This window comes from Fusarium tjaetaba (assembly GCF_013396195.1).
Source record: "Fusarium tjaetaba strain NRRL 66243 chromosome Unknown NRRL66243_c0000182, whole genome shotgun sequence".
NCBI classification, from domain to species: Eukaryota; Fungi; Ascomycota; class Sordariomycetes; order Hypocreales; family Nectriaceae; genus Fusarium; species Fusarium tjaetaba.
In genome coordinates, this window is record NW_023501378.1 from 21,673 (window position 1) to 44,221 (window position 22,549).

General features: G+C 48.8%; 10 protein-coding genes across 10 annotated transcripts; 4 read left to right on the forward strand and 6 right to left on the reverse strand.

Annotated features, from left to right (window-relative positions):
- Window positions 1-327: 327 nt before the first annotated feature.
- On the reverse strand, window positions 328-1,992 carry FTJAE_8437 (uncharacterized protein; the record flags this gene model as incomplete). Its single annotated transcript, XM_037355253.1, has 1 exon — window positions 328-1,992. One exon carries the CDS (start codon window positions 1,990-1,992, stop codon window positions 328-330), a length of 1,665 nt encoding a protein of 554 aa, XP_037204486.1.
- Window positions 1,993-2,763: 771 nt separating this feature from the next.
- FTJAE_8438 (major Facilitator Superfamily) lies at window positions 2,764-4,386 on the forward strand (the record flags this gene model as incomplete). Its single annotated transcript, XM_037355254.1, has 1 exon — window positions 2,764-4,386. One exon carries the CDS (start codon window positions 2,764-2,766, stop codon window positions 4,384-4,386), a length of 1,623 nt encoding a protein of 540 aa, XP_037204487.1.
- A 71-nt stretch (window positions 4,387-4,457) lies between these two features.
- Window positions 4,458-6,124, reverse strand: FTJAE_8439 (5-methylthioadenosine s-adenosylhomocysteine deaminase; the record flags this gene model as incomplete). Its single annotated transcript, XM_037355255.1, has 4 exons — window positions 4,458-5,242; window positions 5,303-5,602; window positions 5,653-5,784; window positions 5,839-6,124. 4 exons carry the CDS (start codon window positions 6,122-6,124, stop codon window positions 4,458-4,460), a joined length of 1,503 nt encoding a protein of 500 aa, XP_037204488.1.
- Window positions 6,125-7,118: 994 nt separating this feature from the next.
- On the forward strand, window positions 7,119-7,526 carry FTJAE_8440 (acyl thioesterase; the record flags this gene model as incomplete). The annotated part of the gene is made up of 1 exon (XM_037355257.1): window positions 7,119-7,526. The coding sequence occupies one exon, from the start codon at window positions 7,119-7,121 to the stop codon at window positions 7,524-7,526; it is 408 nt and encodes a 135-aa protein (XP_037204489.1).
- A 104-nt stretch (window positions 7,527-7,630) lies between these two features.
- Window positions 7,631-8,395, reverse strand: FTJAE_8441 (kinase-like domain protein; the record flags this gene model as incomplete). The annotated part of the gene is made up of 1 exon (XM_037355258.1): window positions 7,631-8,395. The coding sequence occupies one exon, from the start codon at window positions 8,393-8,395 to the stop codon at window positions 7,631-7,633; it is 765 nt and encodes a 254-aa protein (XP_037204490.1).
- A 2,108-nt stretch (window positions 8,396-10,503) lies between these two features.
- Window positions 10,504-11,454, reverse strand: FTJAE_8442 (omega-amidase NIT2; the record flags this gene model as incomplete). The annotated part of the gene is made up of 1 exon (XM_037355259.1): window positions 10,504-11,454. The coding sequence occupies one exon, from the start codon at window positions 11,452-11,454 to the stop codon at window positions 10,504-10,506; it is 951 nt and encodes a 316-aa protein (XP_037204491.1).
- Window positions 11,455-13,462: 2,008 nt separating this feature from the next.
- FTJAE_8443 (uncharacterized protein) lies at window positions 13,463-14,820 on the forward strand (the record flags this gene model as incomplete). The annotated part of the gene is made up of 7 exons (XM_037355260.1): window positions 13,463-13,510; window positions 13,565-13,750; window positions 13,801-13,837; window positions 13,898-13,965; window positions 14,014-14,399; window positions 14,455-14,522; window positions 14,573-14,820. 7 exons carry the CDS (start codon window positions 13,463-13,465, stop codon window positions 14,818-14,820), a joined length of 1,041 nt encoding a protein of 346 aa, XP_037204492.1.
- Window positions 14,821-14,963: 143 nt separating this feature from the next.
- Window positions 14,964-16,708, reverse strand: FTJAE_8444 (sugar transporter; the record flags this gene model as incomplete). The annotated part of the gene is made up of 5 exons (XM_037355261.1): window positions 14,964-15,504; window positions 15,552-15,925; window positions 15,975-16,109; window positions 16,166-16,272; window positions 16,327-16,708. The coding sequence occupies 5 exons, from the start codon at window positions 16,706-16,708 to the stop codon at window positions 14,964-14,966; spliced, it is 1,539 nt and encodes a 512-aa protein (XP_037204493.1).
- Window positions 16,709-17,080: 372 nt separating this feature from the next.
- Window positions 17,081-19,437, forward strand: FTJAE_8445 (transcriptional regulatory; the record flags this gene model as incomplete). The annotated part of the gene is made up of 5 exons (XM_037355262.1): window positions 17,081-17,155; window positions 17,208-17,614; window positions 17,665-18,333; window positions 18,384-18,726; window positions 18,823-19,437. 5 exons carry the CDS (start codon window positions 17,081-17,083, stop codon window positions 19,435-19,437), a joined length of 2,109 nt encoding a protein of 702 aa, XP_037204494.1.
- Window positions 19,438-19,506: 69 nt separating this feature from the next.
- On the reverse strand, window positions 19,507-22,168 carry FTJAE_8446 (beta-glucosidase; the record flags this gene model as incomplete). Its single annotated transcript, XM_037355263.1, has 4 exons — window positions 19,507-19,894; window positions 19,943-21,379; window positions 21,426-22,032; window positions 22,084-22,168. 4 exons carry the CDS (start codon window positions 22,166-22,168, stop codon window positions 19,507-19,509), a joined length of 2,517 nt encoding a protein of 838 aa, XP_037204495.1.
- Between the last annotated feature and the right edge of the window lie 381 nt (window positions 22,169-22,549).

Here is a 22,549-nt window from a genome sequence, read left to right on the forward strand (position 1 = left end):
GGTAGTATATGATACCAATCGGTAGACCATTATTTCGCAGTTGGTGAAAGCAATCAAGAATAATATTTCGAAGGCGAAATGGCCAACGTCTTTTCGGTTGACAGATTGCTTCCAGGTATAATATTTAAGTCGAATAGCAAGGATGTATCATTACTAGAAGATTAACCCTTCTTCTATGTGAGCTGGAAACTGAAATGGGCAACATCATTTGGGGCAACCGAAAAAATGCAGAGGCACATGCTGACCGCACATATGTGCTTATCACTCTGGTTGGCTACTCATCTACCAATCACATCTCATCTTTCAAAGGTCCAATAAACCATCCAATTATTGCTTGTTTATGACTTTGTCAATCTCCGTCACCGCCGCAAAAAGATCATTATCATAGTATTTCCTCGCAACCACCTGCAAATTGATAGGCGCTCCCTCAAAATCGCCCTCCTCCCAGAAGTGCCTGACCTGTTCCTCTTCCTTACTCAATGGAGTGCTATTCGGTGGATAACTCTCAGTTCCCTTCGCGCCAGCCTTGATAGGCGTAGGGATCACAATTCCGGGGTAGTCAACGTAGTTCCAGAGCGCGGTGTAATTCCAGTATAGCGCTGTCTCGTGAGAACACGCCGGGCCAACGAAGACAGGGCATATCACAAAGTCTACTTCTTGTGACTCCCAGTGCTCTGCGAAACGACATCTAAAATCATCGCGTTCTACACGGAGCTTGAGAACGCCATTGGCATCGAGTCCAGGACCTTCAGCATCTTGGATGATCCATTTAGTCAAGGTGTTCATGGGTTCATTCGTGGCTGCGAGATACTCCTTGACTGTTTTGCCCCCGTCTGGCCAGTATGCACGGCGAATACCATTCATCGCTTCTGCCATCCCGTAGGGTTGGAAGGGTTTGACATCAAACCCTTTGGATCGGAGTTCCCGGGCTGCCCACTCAAGCGCCCTTATCACTGGAGGCTGTGGAGTGATGAGCCCGTCATTGATCATGAGCCCAATCTTCAGGGGCTTGTTCTCAGTCAACCTTCCCGTCCAATGAAGAGGGACGAGTCGGGGGTCTTTCAGCCAAGGGCGAGTACCAGAGACGACCGACATGAGGAGATCCACATCCCGAAGCGAGGTACACATTGGTCCTGCTGAACATAAGACATTCAGTTCAGCAGCAAAACCACCTGGTAAGAAGTCTTTCTGAGGGAACACATAAGAAGTCGTCTTGAGACCATAGATGCCGCAAAAGCCAGCTGGTCCACGAACACTTCCTCCAATGTCTGTACCAATACCCAAGACTGAACCACGAAGAGCGATAAGAGCAGCTTCGCCACCCGTAGACCCACCGGCCGATAGATTGATGTTATGGGGATTCAGGGTTCTTCCCCACGGCGACGTAGTCTCAAGGTGCATGATTGACTGAGGCTGGTTCGTCTTGCAGTACAGAACAGCACCCGCATCCCCGAGAATCTTGACCAACTGACAACTCTCCGTGTCAAGTTTTCGAGTCGCCAAGTATCCAACATTTGACCACTGGTTCCTGATCGGCATGTGCTCCTTGATACTGATTGGAACGCCATGTAGAGGACCGCAGGTCATCCCAGTGTTGTCCTGGTATTGATCAAGAAGCGTCGCAGTCAGAACGGCCTTCTCGAACATCCATTGCGTTAAGCAGCATGTTAGCTGATGAGCTATGATAGCTCTTTTCGCAAAGGCAGTGACGACAGCGACGGATGTAAATTTTCGTGATGCGATTGCGGCTGCGAGTGCTGTGGCGTCGTAGTTCTCTGTGATGTCGATTTCTTGCTCGGTCAAGATACCACAGGTTCTGGGGATGTCGGTTACGTTCTTGGGGGGATTGTCGATGAGGCTTTTTGGAAGACGGAATTCGTCTGGGACAGTGCTGCCAAACTCCTCGAGGATGGATGTCCGCAGAGCTTCATACTCTGGTGGACCTGTTTGGAGAGGAACTGGTTGAATGACGGGGACGATCTTGGAAGACATGATGGCGATGATCTTCTGATTAGATGATAGATAAGGATTTCGATGCAGCAGAGGGTGTCATGACAGGCTGCGTTTATATACGTAATCGCGGACTTTTCATCATGCCGACTTGAGCGGTCGAAGCTGGCAATACCAATACGAGCAATCAAGAAGCCCCCATTTTACTCAGCCGCTCTGACGTCTCTAGCACTTCGCGAACCATGATAAGCATCCCTGCCGATCTCTAGTCTTGGAATGATGCCTAGCTTCGCTGCAGCCAATGATATGTATTAGCGCGGATCACCTTGGCCACCAACCAAGTTCCCCGCATGATGTTCATGATCGCGGTCTCATAGACTTTCCCATTTCGTCAACTCGTGCCGTAAGCGATATACTCTAGACCGAATGTTATCTGGTGAAGCATCGGTAGTTGATGATCCGAGATAGTGGTAATCTCCACGAGCGCGGTTATCATGCTTTACCCCGCGTTTCACTTCGCAACTAGGACGGAGATAACCTAGAGGATTGAGGTCTATTCCAGAAGTGATAAGGTGTTCTTCGGTAGCTTTTATCTAGGCTGGAACTGCCGCGTGAGGGATCGTTGCCGGAAGCGCTCCTTACGTCCGAGACTGATACCAATCTCATGGTGGAGTGGATCGTGATAGCTTGAGATTAGGAGACATGCCTATCATCTCACATGCATATATATCCGGGCTCCGTTGTTAATTAGCAGTGGATCAAAACATCTCTGTTCACTCATTGTAACTTCAACAGAACAAAATCATTTACACCATGGCTCAGGCATACTCTGAAGTCGTCCCCGGCACAGTCCATCTGGTCGACGCTGGTCGCAGCGGTGGCAATGACATTGAACTTGTCCCCCGTCCCAGCAACGATCCAGAAGATCCCCTCAATTGGAGCAGACGTCGCAAGCTCACCTCCGCTGCCATGGTGTTTGTCTACACCCTTGGCGTCGGGCTCCCATCTACACTTCAGTACTCTGTCCTTGTCGAGATCTCCCAAGATACGGGTATCTCTATCGCGGACTTAGTTCAAGGCACTGGTGTCATGTTCCTCTTTCTCGGTTGGAGCTGTCTGTTCTGGCAGCCTATTGCCTTGACTTATGGAAGACGCGGTGTCTATCTTATTTCTACCATCGCTGCTGTGCCCTTGATGGTCTGGACTGCTTATTCGCGATCTGCTGGCGAGTGGTACGCTCACCGTATCCTTCTCGGCTTCTTCGTTTCGCCTATTGAATCTCTTCCTGAAGTCAGCATTCCTGATATTTTCTTTGCACATGAGAGAGGAACGTGGATGAGTTTATATGTCTTCGTTTTGTTCGGCTCCAATTTCCTAGCTCCAGTCGTTGCTGGCTTCTTCGCCGATGCGTACGGTTGGCGATGGACCATGCACTTTGGTGCTATTTTCGCTGCATTCAGCTTTGTTATTCTCTTCTTCTTCATGGAAGAGACGATCTATTTCCGACCAACTTTTGAGGGCCTTGAGGACCAAGATGAACCGGTGAAGGGTCAAGCTGAGACTGATCTTGGCTCTGCGCAGAACAACCCTGAACGGCCTACCACGAAGGAGGGTGCTGGCGCTATCGTCAACAGTGATCAACTTCAAGGCACTGTGCACACAAAGAAGAGTCTCGCCAATCACCTCAAGCTCTTTGCTAGAAAGGACGGTCGTCCAACTAAAGCAAACATGTTCAAGTCCATGCTGACTCCACTTCCACTCATGGTCCTGTTCCCTAATGTCGCCTGGGCGGGGTTCATCTACGGAATTAACCTTTGCTGGTACAATGTCTTGAACGCCACCACTAGCCCTATCCTCAGTGCATCGCCCTACAACTGGTCTACCAGCATGGTCGGCTTGATCTATGTCGGCCCCATCATCGGCGCTGTTCTTGGATGTTTTTGGGCTGGTGTCATCGCCGATCGCCTGACTCTCTCCCTTGCTCGAAGAAACAATGGTGTTCGAGAGCCCGAGCAGCGGCTTTGGCCGTTGGCTTTATCCGCCTTCTTATCTTGCGTCGGGCTTATTGTTTGGGGCGTCGGCGCTGATAACGATATCCACTGGGCGGGACTGGCTATTGGGTTGATGGTACTCACTTTCAGCTGTGTCACCGGAGGCTCAATCGCTTTGTCGTACAACGTCGATTGTTTCAAGGATATTAGTGGCGACACCACCACTTCCATCATTATCATTCGCAACACACTGGGCTTTGCCATCTCGTACGGAATAACGCCTTGGTATGTCAACATGGGCCTGCAGAATTGTTTCATTATGGCGGGTTTCCTCTCTCTTGGATGTACAAGCACCTTTTTGTTCATGATCTGGAAGGGTAAGAGTCTGCGACGCCATGCTGCGCCGAGATATTGGGATCATGTTCAGAAGATGTTGCAGCACTAGGATCAATATTATGAGGATAGTCGGGATCATTCTCTTCTATAGCTAGCTAGCAATTTTGAACCACCACTTATTTAATAAACCAGCTTGTCCTTGTCGGTCCCGAATATTCTCACTATGTTCTCAAACCCTGCCTCTCGATCATCAGCTCCACTAGCCTTCTCCGTTTCCAAGATGCTCTGACGGCTCTTCAAAAGCTCAGCTGCAACATCACGCCACTGCACTTCAGACTTCTGGTGCTTCATATCAGGCATCAATTCCAAGTCCAGCTTAGTTGTTGCCAATTGTCCGTTTCGCTTTCTGAATTGACCATCAACGATAACAGCATCGATGTCAGAAGGAGCGGAGTGCAGAATGATAGCAGCGATTGGATCTTCCTCGGCAGCACAGATCATAGCAGGGCTCAACGTATCCCAGATCACAAGATCAGCGATTTTCCCCTCCTGCAAAGATCCAATCTTATCGCTCATCTTGATCGCCCTTGCGCCGCCAATTGTCCCAAGCTGGAATGCATCTTGTGCAGAGACTTGGACTTTCGCGGGGATCTTTCCTGTTTCGTGGATTCGGTCATTGCGGCGAGCACGTTCAGCCTGAAGACCAACTTTCATCTGAGCGACGATGCTGCCTGTGTTATTGCTGTGGCAGTCGATGCCGAGGGAACTGATTAACTTGGCGTTCTCCTGGAAGCACACAGGCCAGCCGTGACCCATCTGCAGCTCAGTGTCTGGAGTCGAGGAGATTGATGCTCCGACTCTCTGTAGTTTCTGTGCATCAGAGTCGTTCAGTGGAGTCGCGTGAGAGAGGAGGATGTCCTTCTCCAGAAGCCCATAGCTTTCAAGTAAGTCTACGGTTGAACCCGCTGTAGTTTACTTCGTCAGTGGCAGGACAGAGTAAGAGGCTGAGATACATCTTAACTTACGGAGAAGACTTGGGACGTAGTGAGAAGTTATGGTTTGGATACCCAGGCCACGTACTTGGTTGAAAATGCTGACAACTACATTCTTTGGAAGGTAGAAGGAGTCGAACGCGAAACCCATCGTCACCCGACCATTGGCGAACGGGCCGGCTTTACACAGTGAGGCTAGCTGTTCGAAGAGCCAGGCTGGAAGAAATTCTTCTTCCATTTCGAATGGCTTCCAGGTCTTGACCCGGCCGGTGGGACAGTAACAGTAAATAGACCTGATGCCAGATGAGAGGGTCGCTGAAAGAGCAGCATTGTCTTCAGGTCACCATTAGTCACAGGTCTCTTCCTTATTATGGTGTACTCACTATGATCTGGAGTATATGAGATATGGGCATGGTCCACAACTGTCGTCGTTCCAGCCTCGAGGGCTTCGAGACATCCACCAAGCTGACCCCAGAAAACATCTTCAGGCTTGTAGCTGTGTGACGCCATGTTTCCTAATACATAAACAGTTATTAGCCCGACTCCTGTTTCTGTCAGATGTCACTAACCCGGTACCATGTACTCCAACAGCGAATGGTCGGCATGCCGCCCTTTGAGTTGAGTCTGCCAAACATGGTGATGAGTGTCGACAAATCCTGGTGAGATGATCTTTGCCGAGCAATCGATAGCCTCAGTTAACTCAGATGGAGGATCAATATCAGGTGCGATGCGAGCGATTCTGTTACCTTCGATCAGCAACGAATGGTTCTTGATTGGAATGACATGATCAGCTCCGGGTCCCTTTGGAACAAGTATAGTGGCGTTTTGTAGGAGAATTGACCGGTGTGAAGACATCTTTGGAGTTGGAAGCAAGTTGAGAAAACGGTGGAACAAGAGCAGATCTTGAACAGTTCTTAAAGAAGTTCTCGTAAACTCGGACTTATAACATATATGCCGTGAATGCCGAGAACAAAGAATGAAGCCACAGCCGCATTCCTGGATGAGGGGCAATCACTGGCATGTGGATAACTCCATTCAGTGTTTGCCAATAAAGAAGCGCCCTGATTCGCTTCCGACTTGGCATAACCAACAGCTTGGTGCCCCAACGACAAACACATCGATTTAGCTTCAAAATAACCATATCACGTCAGCCACCAGTTCAGAAACCCTTTCCCACGGATGGTTGGCTGCTTCGCATCGATGACTCAATGTGGGCTTTAGCGAAGTAGGGATTAAATACGATAACTCTTGTCATTGTCGTTTACTTGCTAGCTATGTTGCAGTCGGCAAAAAAACTGATCCGAGGTCCAGATTGTTCTCATTGTCCAGGTGCCTAAGACTGGGAGTTGCTTACAAACCGTCTAGGTCGGGATGCGCTGAAATTCCGGAGGATTCAGAACCTCGTTATCTTAGGGCCTTTTTATAAATCAGCTAACGTTATCTGAGGCACAAGACTAGTAATCCGCTGAGACACACTGGCGGTTGGTAATGAAATCTCCTACCACGAGACCTCGGTTAAAAGTTTGCAACGATCACAACTCACAGGTAATGACCTGTTGGCGCTAGGAGTTGCGATTCAGGCAGACGATAGAATAGCGGGCGCCTCAGGATACTAAGCTCAACATCCGTGGGTGCTTTTTCCATGCCATGATTGACGAGATTGAAGACACTCGTATGGTGGAACGTATGTATCGGACTCTTTCTCCTTGCATTCGGATTACTGTCGGCTTTAGATTGAACCCGGCCTCCAGCATCCGTATAGCCGCTCAGTGGAAAGATTATAGCGGCTGAGCTTAAGATAGTGCCCCCTCAAAACCTTATCATTAGAGGGCTCAGCCAGGGCTGCGCCATGTCACTTGCAGTCCTACTGTCCTTAGACCACTCAATTTGCGGTTGTATTGGTATCAGTAGCTTCCTCACGTATCGAGATGATCTCAAGAGTGTTGTCAGCGACGAGGTTGACAGTGACAACCCTTTTTCGCATCCCAGCGAGCCGCAGGACACGACTGTGGACGCGAGCGCCGTCAAGGCCCAGGAATTGGAAAGAGACTTTTTGGATCTTGACCCATTAGACCGCCCTTCGCAAGAGAAGACAGCGTACCAGACTCCAATCTTTCTTCGCTATTGGAAGGCAGACGAGAAGGTACCATGTGCGTTGGGAGAGCGTGCAGCACAATCTTTGCAGATGCAGGGTATCAGGATGAATGGAAGTGCTATGAAAACCAAGGTCACTGGTAAAAGATCCCTGATTAGATAGACGACATTTGCAACTTCATCGCTTTGAAGGTCGGTTGGGAACTCGTCAATGCCACTGCCTGAGCTTAAGAGAGAATTTGAGATACGCGAAGAATACTTGTCCCATCAGTAAAGAACATCATTTGAAGACCACATGACTGCGAGCTCATTGTGAAACGGTTCCAGAATCTTATCCACAGCCTTGCTACGGCTCCACGCACTCTCCCACTCCGGCCGTAACAAAGCCTTTCCATATTCCCAGTAAGTGGGATAGTAACCCGACATCTCCCAATCTAAGATAGCCACAACCTTATCACCCTGAACAAGAATGTTGCGGGGGTCAAAGTCACCATGTGTGAGGACGATATCATGATCTTTCATGACGCTTAGCCAGACAGTGCATCTCCATTCGGTAAATCCATTCTCGTTGTCCCTCTTCATGGCTTTCACAATGCCCTGGTTGAAGTCTTGCTCGGTCTTGTATGGTCCATATCCTTCCGGGTCTTCACAAAAATACTGGTCATTGCATGCGGTACCGTCGATGCACCCAATGAAGTCACCCTTGAAGCCGCGAAGCTGGGCCATGTAGCCACGAAGCTGGGAGATGACCGACTCTCGTTCCGCTTCAGAATAGGCAGGCCACGCATCTTTGAGCATTTTCCCTTCCACGTAATCCATAATAATAACGGTATGGCCCGTTGTATCGTCGCGGTATGCATTCTGGACTTCTGGAACGGGAATTGAGGTGTTGGCACGGATGAACCTCATCGTCTCAGCTTCTGCCATGCGAGTATGCGTCTTGACTACCGTCTTTGGATCGATTCTGTATACTGGTGAGAATGCTAACTTGTAGCCATTCTTCAGTTGCTCCGGAGTGACTCTCCGCGCCATTGCTGTAGGGCTGCAACTATTCGTGGTACGATTAGGTGTTAAAATTGTCTCGCAATTATAGTGCTCAATTAGCGTCTGACTCAGTATCCAACCGGGGGCTTGGTGTAGGGGGATCACGTTCGCTTTGCATTGTTTCGAATGCCTGCGAAAGGTCGGGGGTTCAAATCCCTCAGCCTCCATTTTTGTACTTGATGCAAGCTGTAAAAGATCAAAAGTATCTTGTATCTTTTGGAGTTGCAAGCAATTGACATTTTACATTTTCCCTCGCCTGCCGTGCGTATCGCAATGGATAATTGGACCGCTTTTTCCCCTTCCATGCCGTGGCGCAAGCCTCTTGTCAACCTTCGTTTATCTTAAATGCTCACTCCCGAAAAGGTCGGTCCCTTATCCAATTCAAACAAGTAGCTGGCGGATCGATCCGTCTTATTGGCTGTATGATCAGAGTAACCGCAAGTTTTGTTCGCGTGTCTCGGGGTTGTTCCAGGACTAGTCGCCACTCTGAATGGAACAACACCGAAATGCATGATAGATATCACAAAGAACAACAAAAAAGAATAGAAAATGCAAAAGTAAAAGTAAACTCCGATGGAGGGAGTCGAACCCTCCTCGCCGCGGCACTATTTCGTAATGAAAACGCGGAATGATAACCGATACACCACACCGGATGTTTGGATGTTCATCAGCGAGTTTGTTCCGCTCCATATTGGCAGAACGGGCCTCGTCAAGGGCTGCTAAGCTGTTTCGAGCAGTGTATTTCGCTCCTGTACTTACAGTTGGTCTTTCCATGCCCGCAGATTTTCCATTTTCTCCTTTGTTTTGAACCATACTCTGTGTGGTAGGTAGTGGTGATTCATTACCCCAAGCGTATCGTTGCTATGTGGATCAGCCATTATATAGTCCAGCCACTCCCAACAGCATTTGACAGGTCAGTATCTAATCAGGCCTTATGATTGATTAGTGTCTTATCTTGAACATCAGAGTTACATACAATTCTGCTCCCTTGTAGTTGGTTCGTTGGGCGAGACCGTTAACTGCAATGTCAAGCTCCAGGGTATGGTCGTGAGAACCGATTGCCACTAGCGTTATGGGGCACAGTCGCTGCCAACACAAAAGTTCATTCAAAGAAGTTGCGGGTTAATGAACTTGAGTAAACCCTACTGCTATTAGTCAAGTCAGACGTTCTCTCAAACCTCGGGATAATGCAGGAAAATGGATCAGGGGTCTAACGCCAACCGTCGCCACTCCCGAAGCTGCATCTATAAGAAACTGAGGGTACTGAGATCCCAACTGAGTTGCTGACGATTACTGCGACTCCTCTCAGCATAGCGACTGGATCTGGTACAGGTTCGGTGGCAGCTTCGTCGACTGCGGCTGAGGCTGGAGAAGATAAGGATAATGAAGCGACGCGTAGCCTGCCGGCGAATTTGATGTACATAATGCTGCTTGCTTTTATCTTGAATATAGTATTAATTGCACGGTAATGGCGAAAAACATAATTACTCTAATTCAGTACCAAATAGGCTTTGTTCTCTCTATCTTACGCTTATTTTTATCACTAATACCGCCCAAAAGCTCAGCCGTCTAAGGTAATGGAATCCATCGAGACGTCACGTAAACACGTGCAACTTCATCATCTTTGAACCCATTGTCAAATAGAAGTATATAGACCAATCTAGATCCTCAACTTTATCGCCAAGGCCAACAGAGGTAAAAGAAAACGAAGTACAGGGCTTGCCGACATCAGCACCACAGCCAAACCACCGGGCACATCAAACTCACTAATCCAGGAACCTCGTCCCACTAACCGCCGCCACCCGCAGCTATCTCACATTCCTTCTGCACAAGGCAGACAAATCGTCTCGGGACCGAAGCACATTAGAGACACTAACACCGGGACCGAGCGAATGGCATGAAGGTTGAGCCTTATTCCTAAAACACTAGACATCGGCCTGACAAGCAAAAAGATTGATCACGCTGGGGATCGAACCCAGAATCTTCTGATTCGTAGTCAGACGCCTTGCCATTGGGCCACGCGACCGTTGCTGTTTGATGAATGAATGGGTCGCCAGCCAGGCCTGATCATCGCCAGTCCAGACTTCCCGAGAGCCCTACTTGCCCAACCAGGAGACATTAAGAGAGGAGTTGTGATCTGAGCCTATGATGTTTCGATATAGCTCGGGTCGTCTGGCTTGTCTATACCGAAATCCGCCTGCCAATTGAAGCTTGTCTTTGCCGCAAGTCGCAACAGCCATGTCCTCTCCAAGAAGAGTGCACTCGCTGAGGATATCCCCGAATGGATCAAGGATCATGGAGCATCCGTTCTTCAATTGATCATCGTCCATACCGATAGGATTTGAGAAGACGACGTATACTGCATTGTCGTAGGCTCTTGCCGGTAGCCATTTCATCAGCCATTGCCTGCCTTTCAGACCGTTGAACTCGGCCCTCAGAGATGTTGGATCCTGATGTCGATTGGTCCAAAGCGATGGATCAACGAAACCAGCGCCTGGACGAGTTGACGGAGTGCACATTGTTACGTGCGGCATGAATATGATCTCTGCACCGAGAAGAGCTGTAGCCCGGACATTCTCGACAACATTGTTGTCATAGCAGATCAGAATACCGCATTTCCAACCAAGAAGGTCAAAAACCACATATTCATTGCCTGGACTAAGATGAGGGCTGATGAAGGGGTGTAGTTTGCGAAACTTGGCTACAAAGCCTCTGGTACTGTCGACACAAATGTACGTATTGTAAATATGGCCATTCTCATCTTTCTCAAACAGCCCGGCTAGAATAGCAATGTCGAGCTCGCGGGCAGTTTCAATCAAAGCACCAGTGCTTGGACCGGCAGGGACCTCTTCGGAAATATCAAGGAGTTCTTCTTTGGACAGACGGCTAGCGAAGGTATAGCCTGTAACCGAGCATTCATGAAATGCAACGACATTGCATCCGCGATTTGCCGCATCGCTTGCCATTCGGCGGATGATGGCTAGGTTTTTATCCTTGTCTCCGGAGTAGTTCTCGAACTGAACTGAAGCGATCTTAAGTTGAGACATGGTTGATAATCTTGGTGGGTTTTTGTTAAGTTACGGTTAGTTAAGGCGGCTTTGCTGGCTCAAATGAACTATCATGAAATTGCGGGGGTCCTTCTCATATAACACTTTATTTACCTTGTATTGGAAGAGCTTTTCTACCAATAGCAAAAAGAGCGTTGTTACGTTACCTGAGGTCACTCGAAACGACAATACCATTACTAGACTTTTTTTGCACATGAAGTGAATAGAGTAACGTTACACCTGTTTCTGGTACAGGGCAGCGGAATGATTCCAGTGGACACTTTAAGCAGCTATCGTATAAGCAGCCCCAATAATCGAGCCGAGGCGCGCCCTACGAGTGAGTCATCGGCCATACGCTTCAAAGAGTCGAAGACGCGAAATCTTCTGTTAGATAGCTTGGTATCAGTGCACTCTGTGTAGAGAGAGAATGTGTTTGAGAATGGCAGGCCCTTAAATCTAGATTCAATAGCTCATGTCAATACTCAAGATGATGAAACTTTGTAGATACAGATATGGACAGCTCGAAGTAATCCTAGACGATAGTTAGTCCGATTGGCCTGTTGCTTATCCGCATACACAAGGTTCCTTTCGCAGCCATAGAGAACCTACAGCATATTTTGATTGGACGAGAAAGGGCGTCCTCTAACACGTCGATCATAGCCTCGTTCGCTAAAGCAATGATCTTGGCCGACAACCGTCCGTACATGTGAGCGCAGACCATTAGGTACATTTATTTTGGAGCATCGATACGGGAGTTACCGAGAGTGAAACCTCTATGCCCGGTGAGACTCCATCGAACTGGGTCCAAAGGTGCAGGATCGCATCATCCAGGGAGCGTGGCGCCTAAGTAACAAGATAATTCGTCTTCCAGGATCCAGGGATAAGCCTCGTTATATGTACCTTGCAGCAAGGCAGATGTGGCTGAAAAGGCGAGGGGTTTAGGAATAGAGTTTCTCGGTCACTGCGCTGGATCCGCGTATTACTCAAGGAGCAAGAAAGCTTGAGATTTGAAAAGAGGATACTGAAATAAACTCAGTCAAGAGCCCCCTAGGCTAAGGCCATAGTTGCCTGAGTATTTTCAGCACTTATGATAGGGGCCTTAAGTTTTCTTTCCTACCTCTAGATATTTGAGGAGTTATGCGACACGGACTCTATTTCACTGATGGCTTGTCGCGTGGCATGATCGTGTCCGTAATGATCAGATGTCGTATTCTCGCCAAGATATTTGGTCCCTGTCCTGCCTCTACAAGTATGATTACTCATGATTTACCATGTTAAGTTCATGTATCGTTGATTCTAAATCAAATATAATTAATACATCGCACCGTGACTTCCGACTTCACAGCTCTGAATGCGGCGATATCCTTCCATCGTTGACCCCGCGCATCTGGAATGCTATATAAGCCATCTGGGTCCAGATGCGGCAGCCACCACGGCCCCGATCAAGCTAACATCCCTGAAAACAAATCTCAAATCGCCAGGGATCGATATTTGCATGGTTCAACTGCCATCATCGCACAGATCGAAGCTATATCCGTTGCACATGCGCCACGATGCCTGGAACTTGCCGTGTGCAGTCATAAAAGAGGCAATTCGTTGCAAAAAAGGGCGTTAGGTTTCGGGATCTCTGCGCCACACGGGCAGATATTTAATCTACCCCTTGCATAAGAATGACGACCGCACTCCAAGGGACGAGTCTTGGGGTTTGTTTGTTTTGTTTGGGCAACACTCTCGTTGCCAAATGCTACGATGCTCGTACGTCGAGTATTATACGCGTTTGCATTATGCTTGATACCTGCTGGGTGTTTAGCTCAAGCTCATGAGCTAGACACACGCGCCATCGACCCTTTAGCGGGAACATCCGAGTGTGCGGTCAGTAGAATTGACTTTATTGAGTCAACCTGAAGCTAACGAGTGTAGAGGACATGTTTCACGAAGACGAACGACACAGAAGCGTTTCAAGGCAGCCAAGCGGAGGACCTCTGCCAAGACAAGTCACTTTATCATAATGTTGAGCTCTGTGTACAGCACGACTGTAATGTCACCGACATATGGGGTAGGCTTTGTCAAATTTTGTGTTTGGCTTCAATAACAATGGCTGACACAATAGCTAGACTTCAAGAACAGAACGTCCCTGGCATGCGAGTGGCCGATTACCGACCGACGTCAAGAAATCCGTATCAGCTGTTTGACGATAGGAATTCTAGCTATGGTCTTCTTTACTATGAGAGCCATATCGAAGATAATCGGATTCGTGCCATATGGGCATGACGATAGCCTCATATTGGCAGCTCTGGTATGTGATGCAATCAGACTTTTGTGGTCGCGCCTCTGATGATTAAACAGCCATTGATTATTGCATTTAACATCTTCTGCCAAATCCGTAGGTTTTTACACTTCTCATCGCATTCCTATGTAATGCTGACAACCTGTGCGACTTTAGTCACTTTGAAAGGCCTTGGACTCCATATTTGGTTCGTTGAAGAAGATAATATTCGCACTTTTCTCATTGTACGAGATCATGACATCCTGGTGCAATTACAAGCCTAACATATCTAGCTGATCTTCGCATCCGAACTCTCATACGCTACGGCACTCGCTCTCGTGAAATTATCGATTCTCGCCTTCTTCCTTCGCATATTCCCCGACCAAAAGTTCCGCACCATTGTTCGATGGACCATGATCTTTGTCCTCATCATGTGTCCACTATATCTGGTCCTTATACTCGTTCAAAGAAGGCCACTCGATGTGCTTTGGAATGGATGGAGGGACAAGAATCCGCGAGGTGTTGTCTTGAGTGCAAATCTTATAGGGATAACTCACGGCGCATGGAACGTTGCTTTGGACATCTGGATGATGATTCTTCCAATGACTCAACTAATGAAAATCGGGATCAAGCTGAAGAAGAAGATTGGAGTAATTGCTATGTTTGGAGTGGGCTTATTGTAAGTTGCCTCAGGTGCCTTTGCAGTAATTTTCGTGCTAATCATTATGATATAGCCTCACGATCGTCAGTTCCGTTCGCATTCCAAGCCTTATAGTATTCTCAACGTCACGGAACATAACGGGTATGAAACTCCCTCTTCAGGGTGTTGAAATATACTAACTGTCGACGTAGCCGATTCTGTCGGAATAATAATCTGGTCAAACATCGAGATTTGCGTAGGCATGATGGTAGCCTGCATGCCTGGAGCACGTCAATTCGTGCGGGACATAATACTTCGAGTGAAACGAGGAAACGAGTCCGATGCGTCCAGCACTGAAAACATCTTCATTGAGCGAACGATAGAGACGATCCAAACTGATGCGGACGAAACCGTTACGAGTTCTACAGCGAGACCAGATGATGTGCTCTTGTCAAAATGACAACGAATTGCTGGCTGCCATCACCGAGATGGAGGCCATGATGATGATTAATGAGAATAAATATTATTTCGCTGTTTCTACTTCCAAGACCAATCTCTACCAATCTATCCTAATCCCTGATTATAGACTTTGATTAACGGTGCTTATGATTGTTCGCGGTGGTTCACAACAACTGAAGCATTTCCCTTCTCCTTGCCTCCCATCTCCTCAATATCCCCAGTAAGATCCTCAGGCTTGTAGTTGCCAAACTTGCGAAGAGCAATACCCTCATTGAACATGCGATCAACCTGCTCCAAAGACTTGCCCTTGCACTCAGGAACGCAAAAGACAACAAAGACAATAGCCAAAGCTAAAATGCCAGCGAAAACGAATCCGACCTTTGAGCCTAGACCGGCGTATTGAGGATACAGCATGTAAGGTATGCTGAAGCTGACAAGGAAGTTGGCTACGACATTGACGATGGAGGCTGTTCGCTGAGATGCGTCGCGAAGTCGCAGGGCAGGAATTTCGGTGGTGATGACGTAGTTGAGGGGGGCGAAGGCAAAAGTAAAGCCGGATCCGAAGAGGGTGAGCATTGCTACGATGCCTGATTTGACACCGAAAGACGGGTTGGGAACTGTGCCGAGAGCGCCCATCGTGATAATGGCGCAGAACATCCAGCCAGCGCTGGTCAACAGAAGAGGGCTATACATATTAGTGACATGTAATGACGAATTACAAAAGGGACTTACCGCCGACCAGCTCGATCAACGAGATAGAGACCAGCAAAAGCTGAGCAGAGGTTGACAATCGCGTTGACGATGGTCATGGTGAAAGGGTTGACAGTTCCGATATCTCGGATGAAGATTGCCCCATATGTTGATGCAAAGGCTTGACCGGTAGCTTGCTGGAAGAAGTTCATAGCCACAACAATAGCTGTTCGCTTCAAATTCTTTCCCTGGAACAGTTCGAGGTAGTTCCCCTGCTCAGGTTCATGCTCCAACGCGTATTGAAGAGCTGCAAAGCTCTCGTCGATCTCGGCTTCGGTCTCTTTGCCCTCTCGTAACTTTCCAAGGGCAGCGCGAGCTTCCTCAGTTCGGTCTTTGGTGAGTAGCCATCGGGGAGACTAGGCTTGGTTAGCTTGGGGATATTAGTCATTGGAGGGGCTTATTTACCTCGGGGATGAAGAAGATGGCACACATGACGACGACAGGGATGATGAAGAAAAGACCAAAAGGGATTCGGAATGATAGGTTACCGGATAGAGTGCTCGTTCCTCGGCAGACACATGCCACAATCAGAGTTCCAGACTATCCATTATCAGCTCCTCTGAACAACACTGTGTTCGGAGAACATTAGAACTCACCATCAAGCTGAACTGGTACGAGCCAACTGCAAAGCCACGAATTTCACGGGGCATGATCTCAGACTGGTAAACGGGGACAACAGCAAGTTCCATGCCAATGTAGATATCTGTGGATATGTGTCAGCTATGTCTATCGGGATGCCAGACAGTGTAACACTTACAATTGAGAATTCTCGTAGCCATGATCTGATGCTTGCTCGTCGATGTAACAGCCATGATAGCTGGAACCAGCGCCCAGGTACTCATGACAAACATGCACCATCTCCTACCCCAGCGCTCACTGACAAGGCTGCCAATAATGACACCAGCTCCAAAGCCGATATAGTTCAAGCTGTTGAACAGAGACAGCCACGATGGTGGAATGGCATACTTGCCTTTCTCAGCATCCCACTCGCCGAATTGCTCCTGGAAAGCCTCCATGGCCTGTGTATTGTTATAAGCTGCATTATCAAAGCCATAGTTGAAGGTGGACACGGCGATGACTGCAAAGGCAATCGCCAGATGGCGGTTGAAGTGCTGGAGAATTCTGTTGTTGGACAACATGGTGTTTGCCTCTGGAGTTTGAATGATGATGGGCTGGATCGTGAAGATCTTTGACCGGGATGATGCTCTGCTGATATACCCAGCCATTGAACCCCAGAGCGACTCTCCCCCGCAAAACTTTACTATCACGCGTCAACCCGGCGTCAAGGTAACGCTGTTCGAGACCTGCAAAGTCTGCTAGCCTGGTCACTCTCCTGATTTCCCCAGGGAAAGGTCTGGGGTAAGTGGAGTTCCAGAGGGTTAGTGCATTCCGGGCTCGGATGTCGGGCGGAAAGACTTTTGCGCTTGGATTTTGGAGTAGACCTTGACTCTTCTCTTCCGCCCGACTTCCTTTTCTCATCCTGGTCTGAACTGTTCGGATGAGATTTCACAATGGAGCCAAGAAATGGATCCCGTATGCGAAATCGCAAGACATCCGAGATATGTGCGCAATGTCGGAACCGCAAGGTACGTGATAGCTCCGAACACATGAACGTCGGCTAATGGGAATTGATTGTAGGTTAGATGCGATGGTGATCCTAGAGGCTGTAACAATTGCAAGAGGCTCAAGTTCAATTGTTCTCTCCTGGTTGCGGATCCCGACAACGCGGTAGAGGTATTGGAAAGACGACGCGTATCTAGGGCGTGTATACCGTGTCGCGATCGCAAACTAAAGTGCTCTGGCCAGAGACCGACATGTTCACGATGTTCGGATCGCGGAAGCCGTTGCCACTACCCTTCAGCCGCAAGAGCTAGCAATCATGACTCTGGTCCGTCGCCTGGTGGTGAACACTCGGTTGCAGCGAGCAGCACCCCGTCAGCGCCAGAGTCCGACCGCCATGAATCTCAGCAATCGCAGGCCCAAAGACAACGAAGTGGTCAACCATCATCGGACTCGATGCCAACGCCGCTACAGACGTCACAGTGGTAAGACACACCGTTACTGTTACTCTCAATTGCATGCTGATTGGAACCAGGGACCTCGGAATAAACAAGCAAACCGTCAAGCAACACATCGATGCCTACTTCGACCTAATACACCCAATACCTTGCTACAGTTTTCTCCATAGAGCGACCCTGTTACAGTCATGGTCAAAGAACGAGCTAAACCCATGTGTGCTATCAGCCATATGCGGGATCACATCGCGCTTCATCAACCCAGGCAGCGCTGAACATAGAACAATGGCAAAGACATGGATCGAAGATGCAGAGTCACACCTCCTCAGACGAGTTGCCCAGCCTCGACTATCGGATATCGAAGCATGGCTTCTCGTCACGCTGGACCACTACCTCTCGCAGCGGGTCAGTAAGATGCTTGTCTCGATGGCTCTGACATCGAGGCTAGCCTTTATCCTTCGACTGAACCACGAAGATCCGCGTCAGAAGTTCCTAGTACAAGAACGCCGAAGACGACTGATGTGGGCCATCTATATCATGGACTCGTTGTATTCGAGTGGCAAGACGGAGTTCACGGCCTGTACGCCAGAGACTCTCCATATCAGGCTGCCATGCGCAGAAAAGTCGTTTTCCATGGACGCTTCAGTAATGACGGTGCCGCTGCACTCGAGTGCACATGAGGATGCATCCAATATTGGCCTGCTTGGCTACTGTATTCGCGTTTTGGACATTCGCAATCGCGTGCAAAGGTGAAAAGCCAAGTTTTGCTGCTACATACACTTGGCTAATTGTGACTTAGACTTACCCTCACGATCACAAATCACCGAGAGCCCATCGACCAATGCCTGCTCGCAGTAGAGTCGATCGAAAACGAATTGCGCCAATTCTCAGCTAGTTTGCCGGCACGATATCATTGGGACCCAGCAGCTTTCTCTCTGCGGGCCTTTTCGCCTTCGCGTACTCCATTCCTGATGCTGCATGCTTGGTGGCATCAGACACATTGCGACCTCTTCCGCTTCACCATTCCCGGCTTCCGAGAAGGCCTCCCAACTGCTGAGATATTACAGCTGTCTCCAGAATATACCTCAGCATGTCGCGAAAAGTGCCTATATCACGCTATATCCGTGTCCAAGATGCTCGAAGTACCCTAATCGGTCGGAGGATCGGAGCTGATCAGTGACCCTTCTATTGCGATGTGCGCATTCCATTCTGCGAGGATAATCTCAAGGCTTGGACAGTATCCCATGGGTGATATACCACAGACGGAGCTTGTCGCTCGGTTGACTGCTTGTGCTGAAGCTCTGGAAGAACAGGCAGTGATCCTCCCCACAACCGCGATCTTGAAGAAGGGCCTTTGCGATCTGGTAAATGATGCCCAGCGAGATCGTCATGGTCCTTACGCCTGCCCTTCGATCTGGGAAGAGGAAGAGTCGGAGAGCTACAACGCAACTGGAGCTTCTAGAGACATTAGTGGTTCTGGGGCCAGAGAAGTGTTTTCCAAGCACAGCGTGACCGAGACAGTTCAGAACCTTCAGTTTCAGCCCGGCGAGCAAGAAGATGCTGACCACGGAAGATCAGTACAGCCAGCTGCCGATATGGCCTTTGGGAACGAACCAGGATCTGCACCAGCGGCGAACTTCATGCCCATGAACATCTCGCCATTGCCCGAACAAGGCACTCAGGATCAAACGGAGTTTGGCCTATACCTAGGGGAGGCTGAGCCTCACTTGGACAGTATCTTTAATTTCGGACTTCACGGGCAGTACGGCTCTGGACAGCCTGATGTGTTCATGGATTCATTCTGGCCTCTTGCAGATACGGATTGGACCATGCCAGATGTCGGTAGTATGTAATATTAGAGTTTTTGCTAGCCCATGTAGTACATTATGCGATTCGTCTTGCTAGATACCCTCCTTTACAAGCTATGCTCCGTTCCAGTACATATCCTTCTCCACCTTAAAGCTCACTTCCAAATTGCCACTCGAGCTCCTGACAGAAGCGGTGTATGTTCCTGCTTCGTCAAGCCAGCTATCCGATATCTCGTCCCAAACCGCGGTGCTGTATTTGTCCCAAGCCATACATGTCGTCGCTTCATGACTTGGCTCCAAGAATACCTTCTGGAACCCAACAAGTGTTCGCACCGGGCGGTGAAATCTCGACTTCTGACCTGACTTTGCCGCATCGTAGGAGACGTAAAGCATCACAACCTCGGCGCCTGCCATTTTGCCGGTGTTCTTCACGTCAACGCGTACACCACCCTCCGCAACTCGGATATTAGATGTTGAGAATGTTGTGTAGCTCAGACCGTGACTAGATACTGTTAGCAATAGTCTTTCGAATTTCATGGAGTGAGCATACCCAAATTGGAAAGCTGGCTCAATCACACGAGCATCAAACCAGCGATGCCCAACAAAGACATCCTCTGCATAGTATATCCTTCCGTTATCACTTCCAAAACTCAGGAAAGTCGGTCCATCCTGGAGTCTGCTCGGGAATGTGATAGGCAATTTGCCACTGGGATTGACTTTGCCGAAAACAATGTCGGCCACAGCATTTCCTGCTTCATTTCCCCCATACCAGCTATGCAGGATAGTCTTTGCTTTATGACGCCATGGCATCTCAATCGGATTTCCAGCTTGAGTCACCACTATAGCGTTTGGCTGAGCTTCTAAGACCGCAGAGACAAGGTCATCAACATGCGGTGGTAGGCTCATAGACTCTCTGTCCTTCCCCTCCTTCTCAAAGTCTGCATTCAGGCCGACTACAACAAAGGTGTGTTTGCATTTCTTCGCGACAGCGACAGCACGTCTAATGCACTCTTCTGGGTCAAGCTTGAGACAACCGCCCAGCCGACATGCTCCACCTGGTATGGGGATGAAGGAGCCGCCTGTTGTTATCGAAGTCGATGCGCTGCCAGCCTCAACACGCAGCCGATATGTGTGACCAGCTTTCATCTCGTATGTGCTACGCTCTTCTCTCGATCCATGACCGAAGAACATCCCAGCATGGGTCTGTGATGTCGCGTTGTCGATGACCAGATGTTCGTCTATGTATAGCCTCGAGACTCCATAGCTAGCGAGACCAAACTCGTAAGTTCCGTCTATATCTGGCTTGTAGTAAGCCGTCATGGACATATAAAATGTCTCGCCCTTGTCTGGATGGTCATAGTCCATAAGTTGATATGTAGTGTCTGGAATGCTTTGCTGGTCAAATGGCTTCCTTGTTTGCCACGCTGACTCAGGCTCGTTGAAGAAAGAGATGGACACACCTGGCCTCCCATTCTCATCCGTGACGTGGTCGCCCGTGAAATATGGCAGCAAGACGTGGCCGAATACTCCAGGTTCGAAATACACCTTTGCATTGGATGGTAGTTGGTCGCTGATTCCTTGGAAGACGGAGCTGGTATAATATGGTCGTAGATTCGCACTTCCTCCACCACATGCTGCAGGAAGCTTGGCGTTTGGTCCGATGATAGCGACATCCTCACAGTCTTCAGGATTAAGAGGCAAGATTTTTTCCGAGTTCTTCAGAAGCACGATGCTCTCCGTCGCGAGTCGCCTGTTTAGTGCCCTGTCCTCTGGTGAGTCACGAGTTGACTCTTTTGTTGATACTCGAGCTGAAGTAGAGGCATTGACTAGCTCGAGAACCTTTCTGGCCCGTTCATCTATCGTCTTGCGACTGACCTTGCCTGAAACGACTGCGACCAAGGCCTTTTCAGCGCGGTGTCTTGAGGGACCTGGCATTTCAATATCCACGCCCGCATTGAGTGCATCGGTGCAACCATATGTGCCAAACCTATGCTGTCAGCTTACCACCATATGATGGGCAGTGGACTACTTACCAGTCACTCATGACTAGGCCATCGAAACCCCACTCACTTCGCAAGATATCTTTCAGTAGCTTCGTGCTTTCTGACACGTGTACGCCATTGACCTTGTTATATGAAGACATAACAATCTTGGGTTTGGCATCCCTCACTGCCATCTGAAAAGGTTTGAGGTAGACTTCTCGCAACGCCCTTTCTGACATGCAAATATCCGTGGACATATTGGCCGTTTCTTGATCATTGGCCACAAAGTGCTTCAAAGCCGCTGCAGTACCTCTGCTTTGAACTCCACGAATAATTGCTGTGGCTAACACGCCGCTTAGATAGGGATCTTCAGAAAAGCTCTCAAAGCCGCGGCCGTTTAGGGGTCCTCGGACCAGATTGACGGTAGGGCCTAGCCAAACATGTGCACCTTTCGCATCACACTCTCTAGAGAGTAGTTGACCCGTTGAATGGAGAAGGTTGGGGTTCCAGGTTGCACCAAGACCGGTTCCACAAGGGATACATAATGCTGGAACAGGGTTAAAGAATCTCCCTCCTCGGGCACCGTTGGGTCCATCGGTACATTTTACTGATGAGATACCATGAGATGGTATAGCTTGAGAATGCCAAAAGTCAGAACCTGTTTATTGTGAGCAATGGTGTACTGAGTGGTTGGCTAGTGGTAACGCACCAGACAGAAGAGAGATCTTCTCAGCAAGAGTCAAAGACGCTAGTGTCGACTCGACATCAATAGGCTGTCGTTGGAGAATGTGCATGATGTCGGATGATTGCAAGGCTAGAATAAGACACAGGCGACAAAGCTCGAGGCATGGACACTGCTCATTTTACTGGAGGCAATAAACCCAAGTCTTTCATGTTTTGCTCCTTGATGAAAAAGGTTAAGCGTAGCTGACTCGTGGATTTGTTGTTCTCGGATGTCGGGCGGAGCACTTTAGTGAACGGTTCCCCGACACTACTCGCCAAAGCTAAGCCAAGCGTGGCCCGTAGTTCAGTGCCATTCGGATACTGACTGATCTTAGGCGAATCAAACTTCATCGGCCATCTGAGATTACCCTGTGAAGCTTGTGAATTTACGCATTGCGGAAGACAGCCACCAATATTCGAATTGACTAGGGAGGGATGTTAACCCCGAGCCT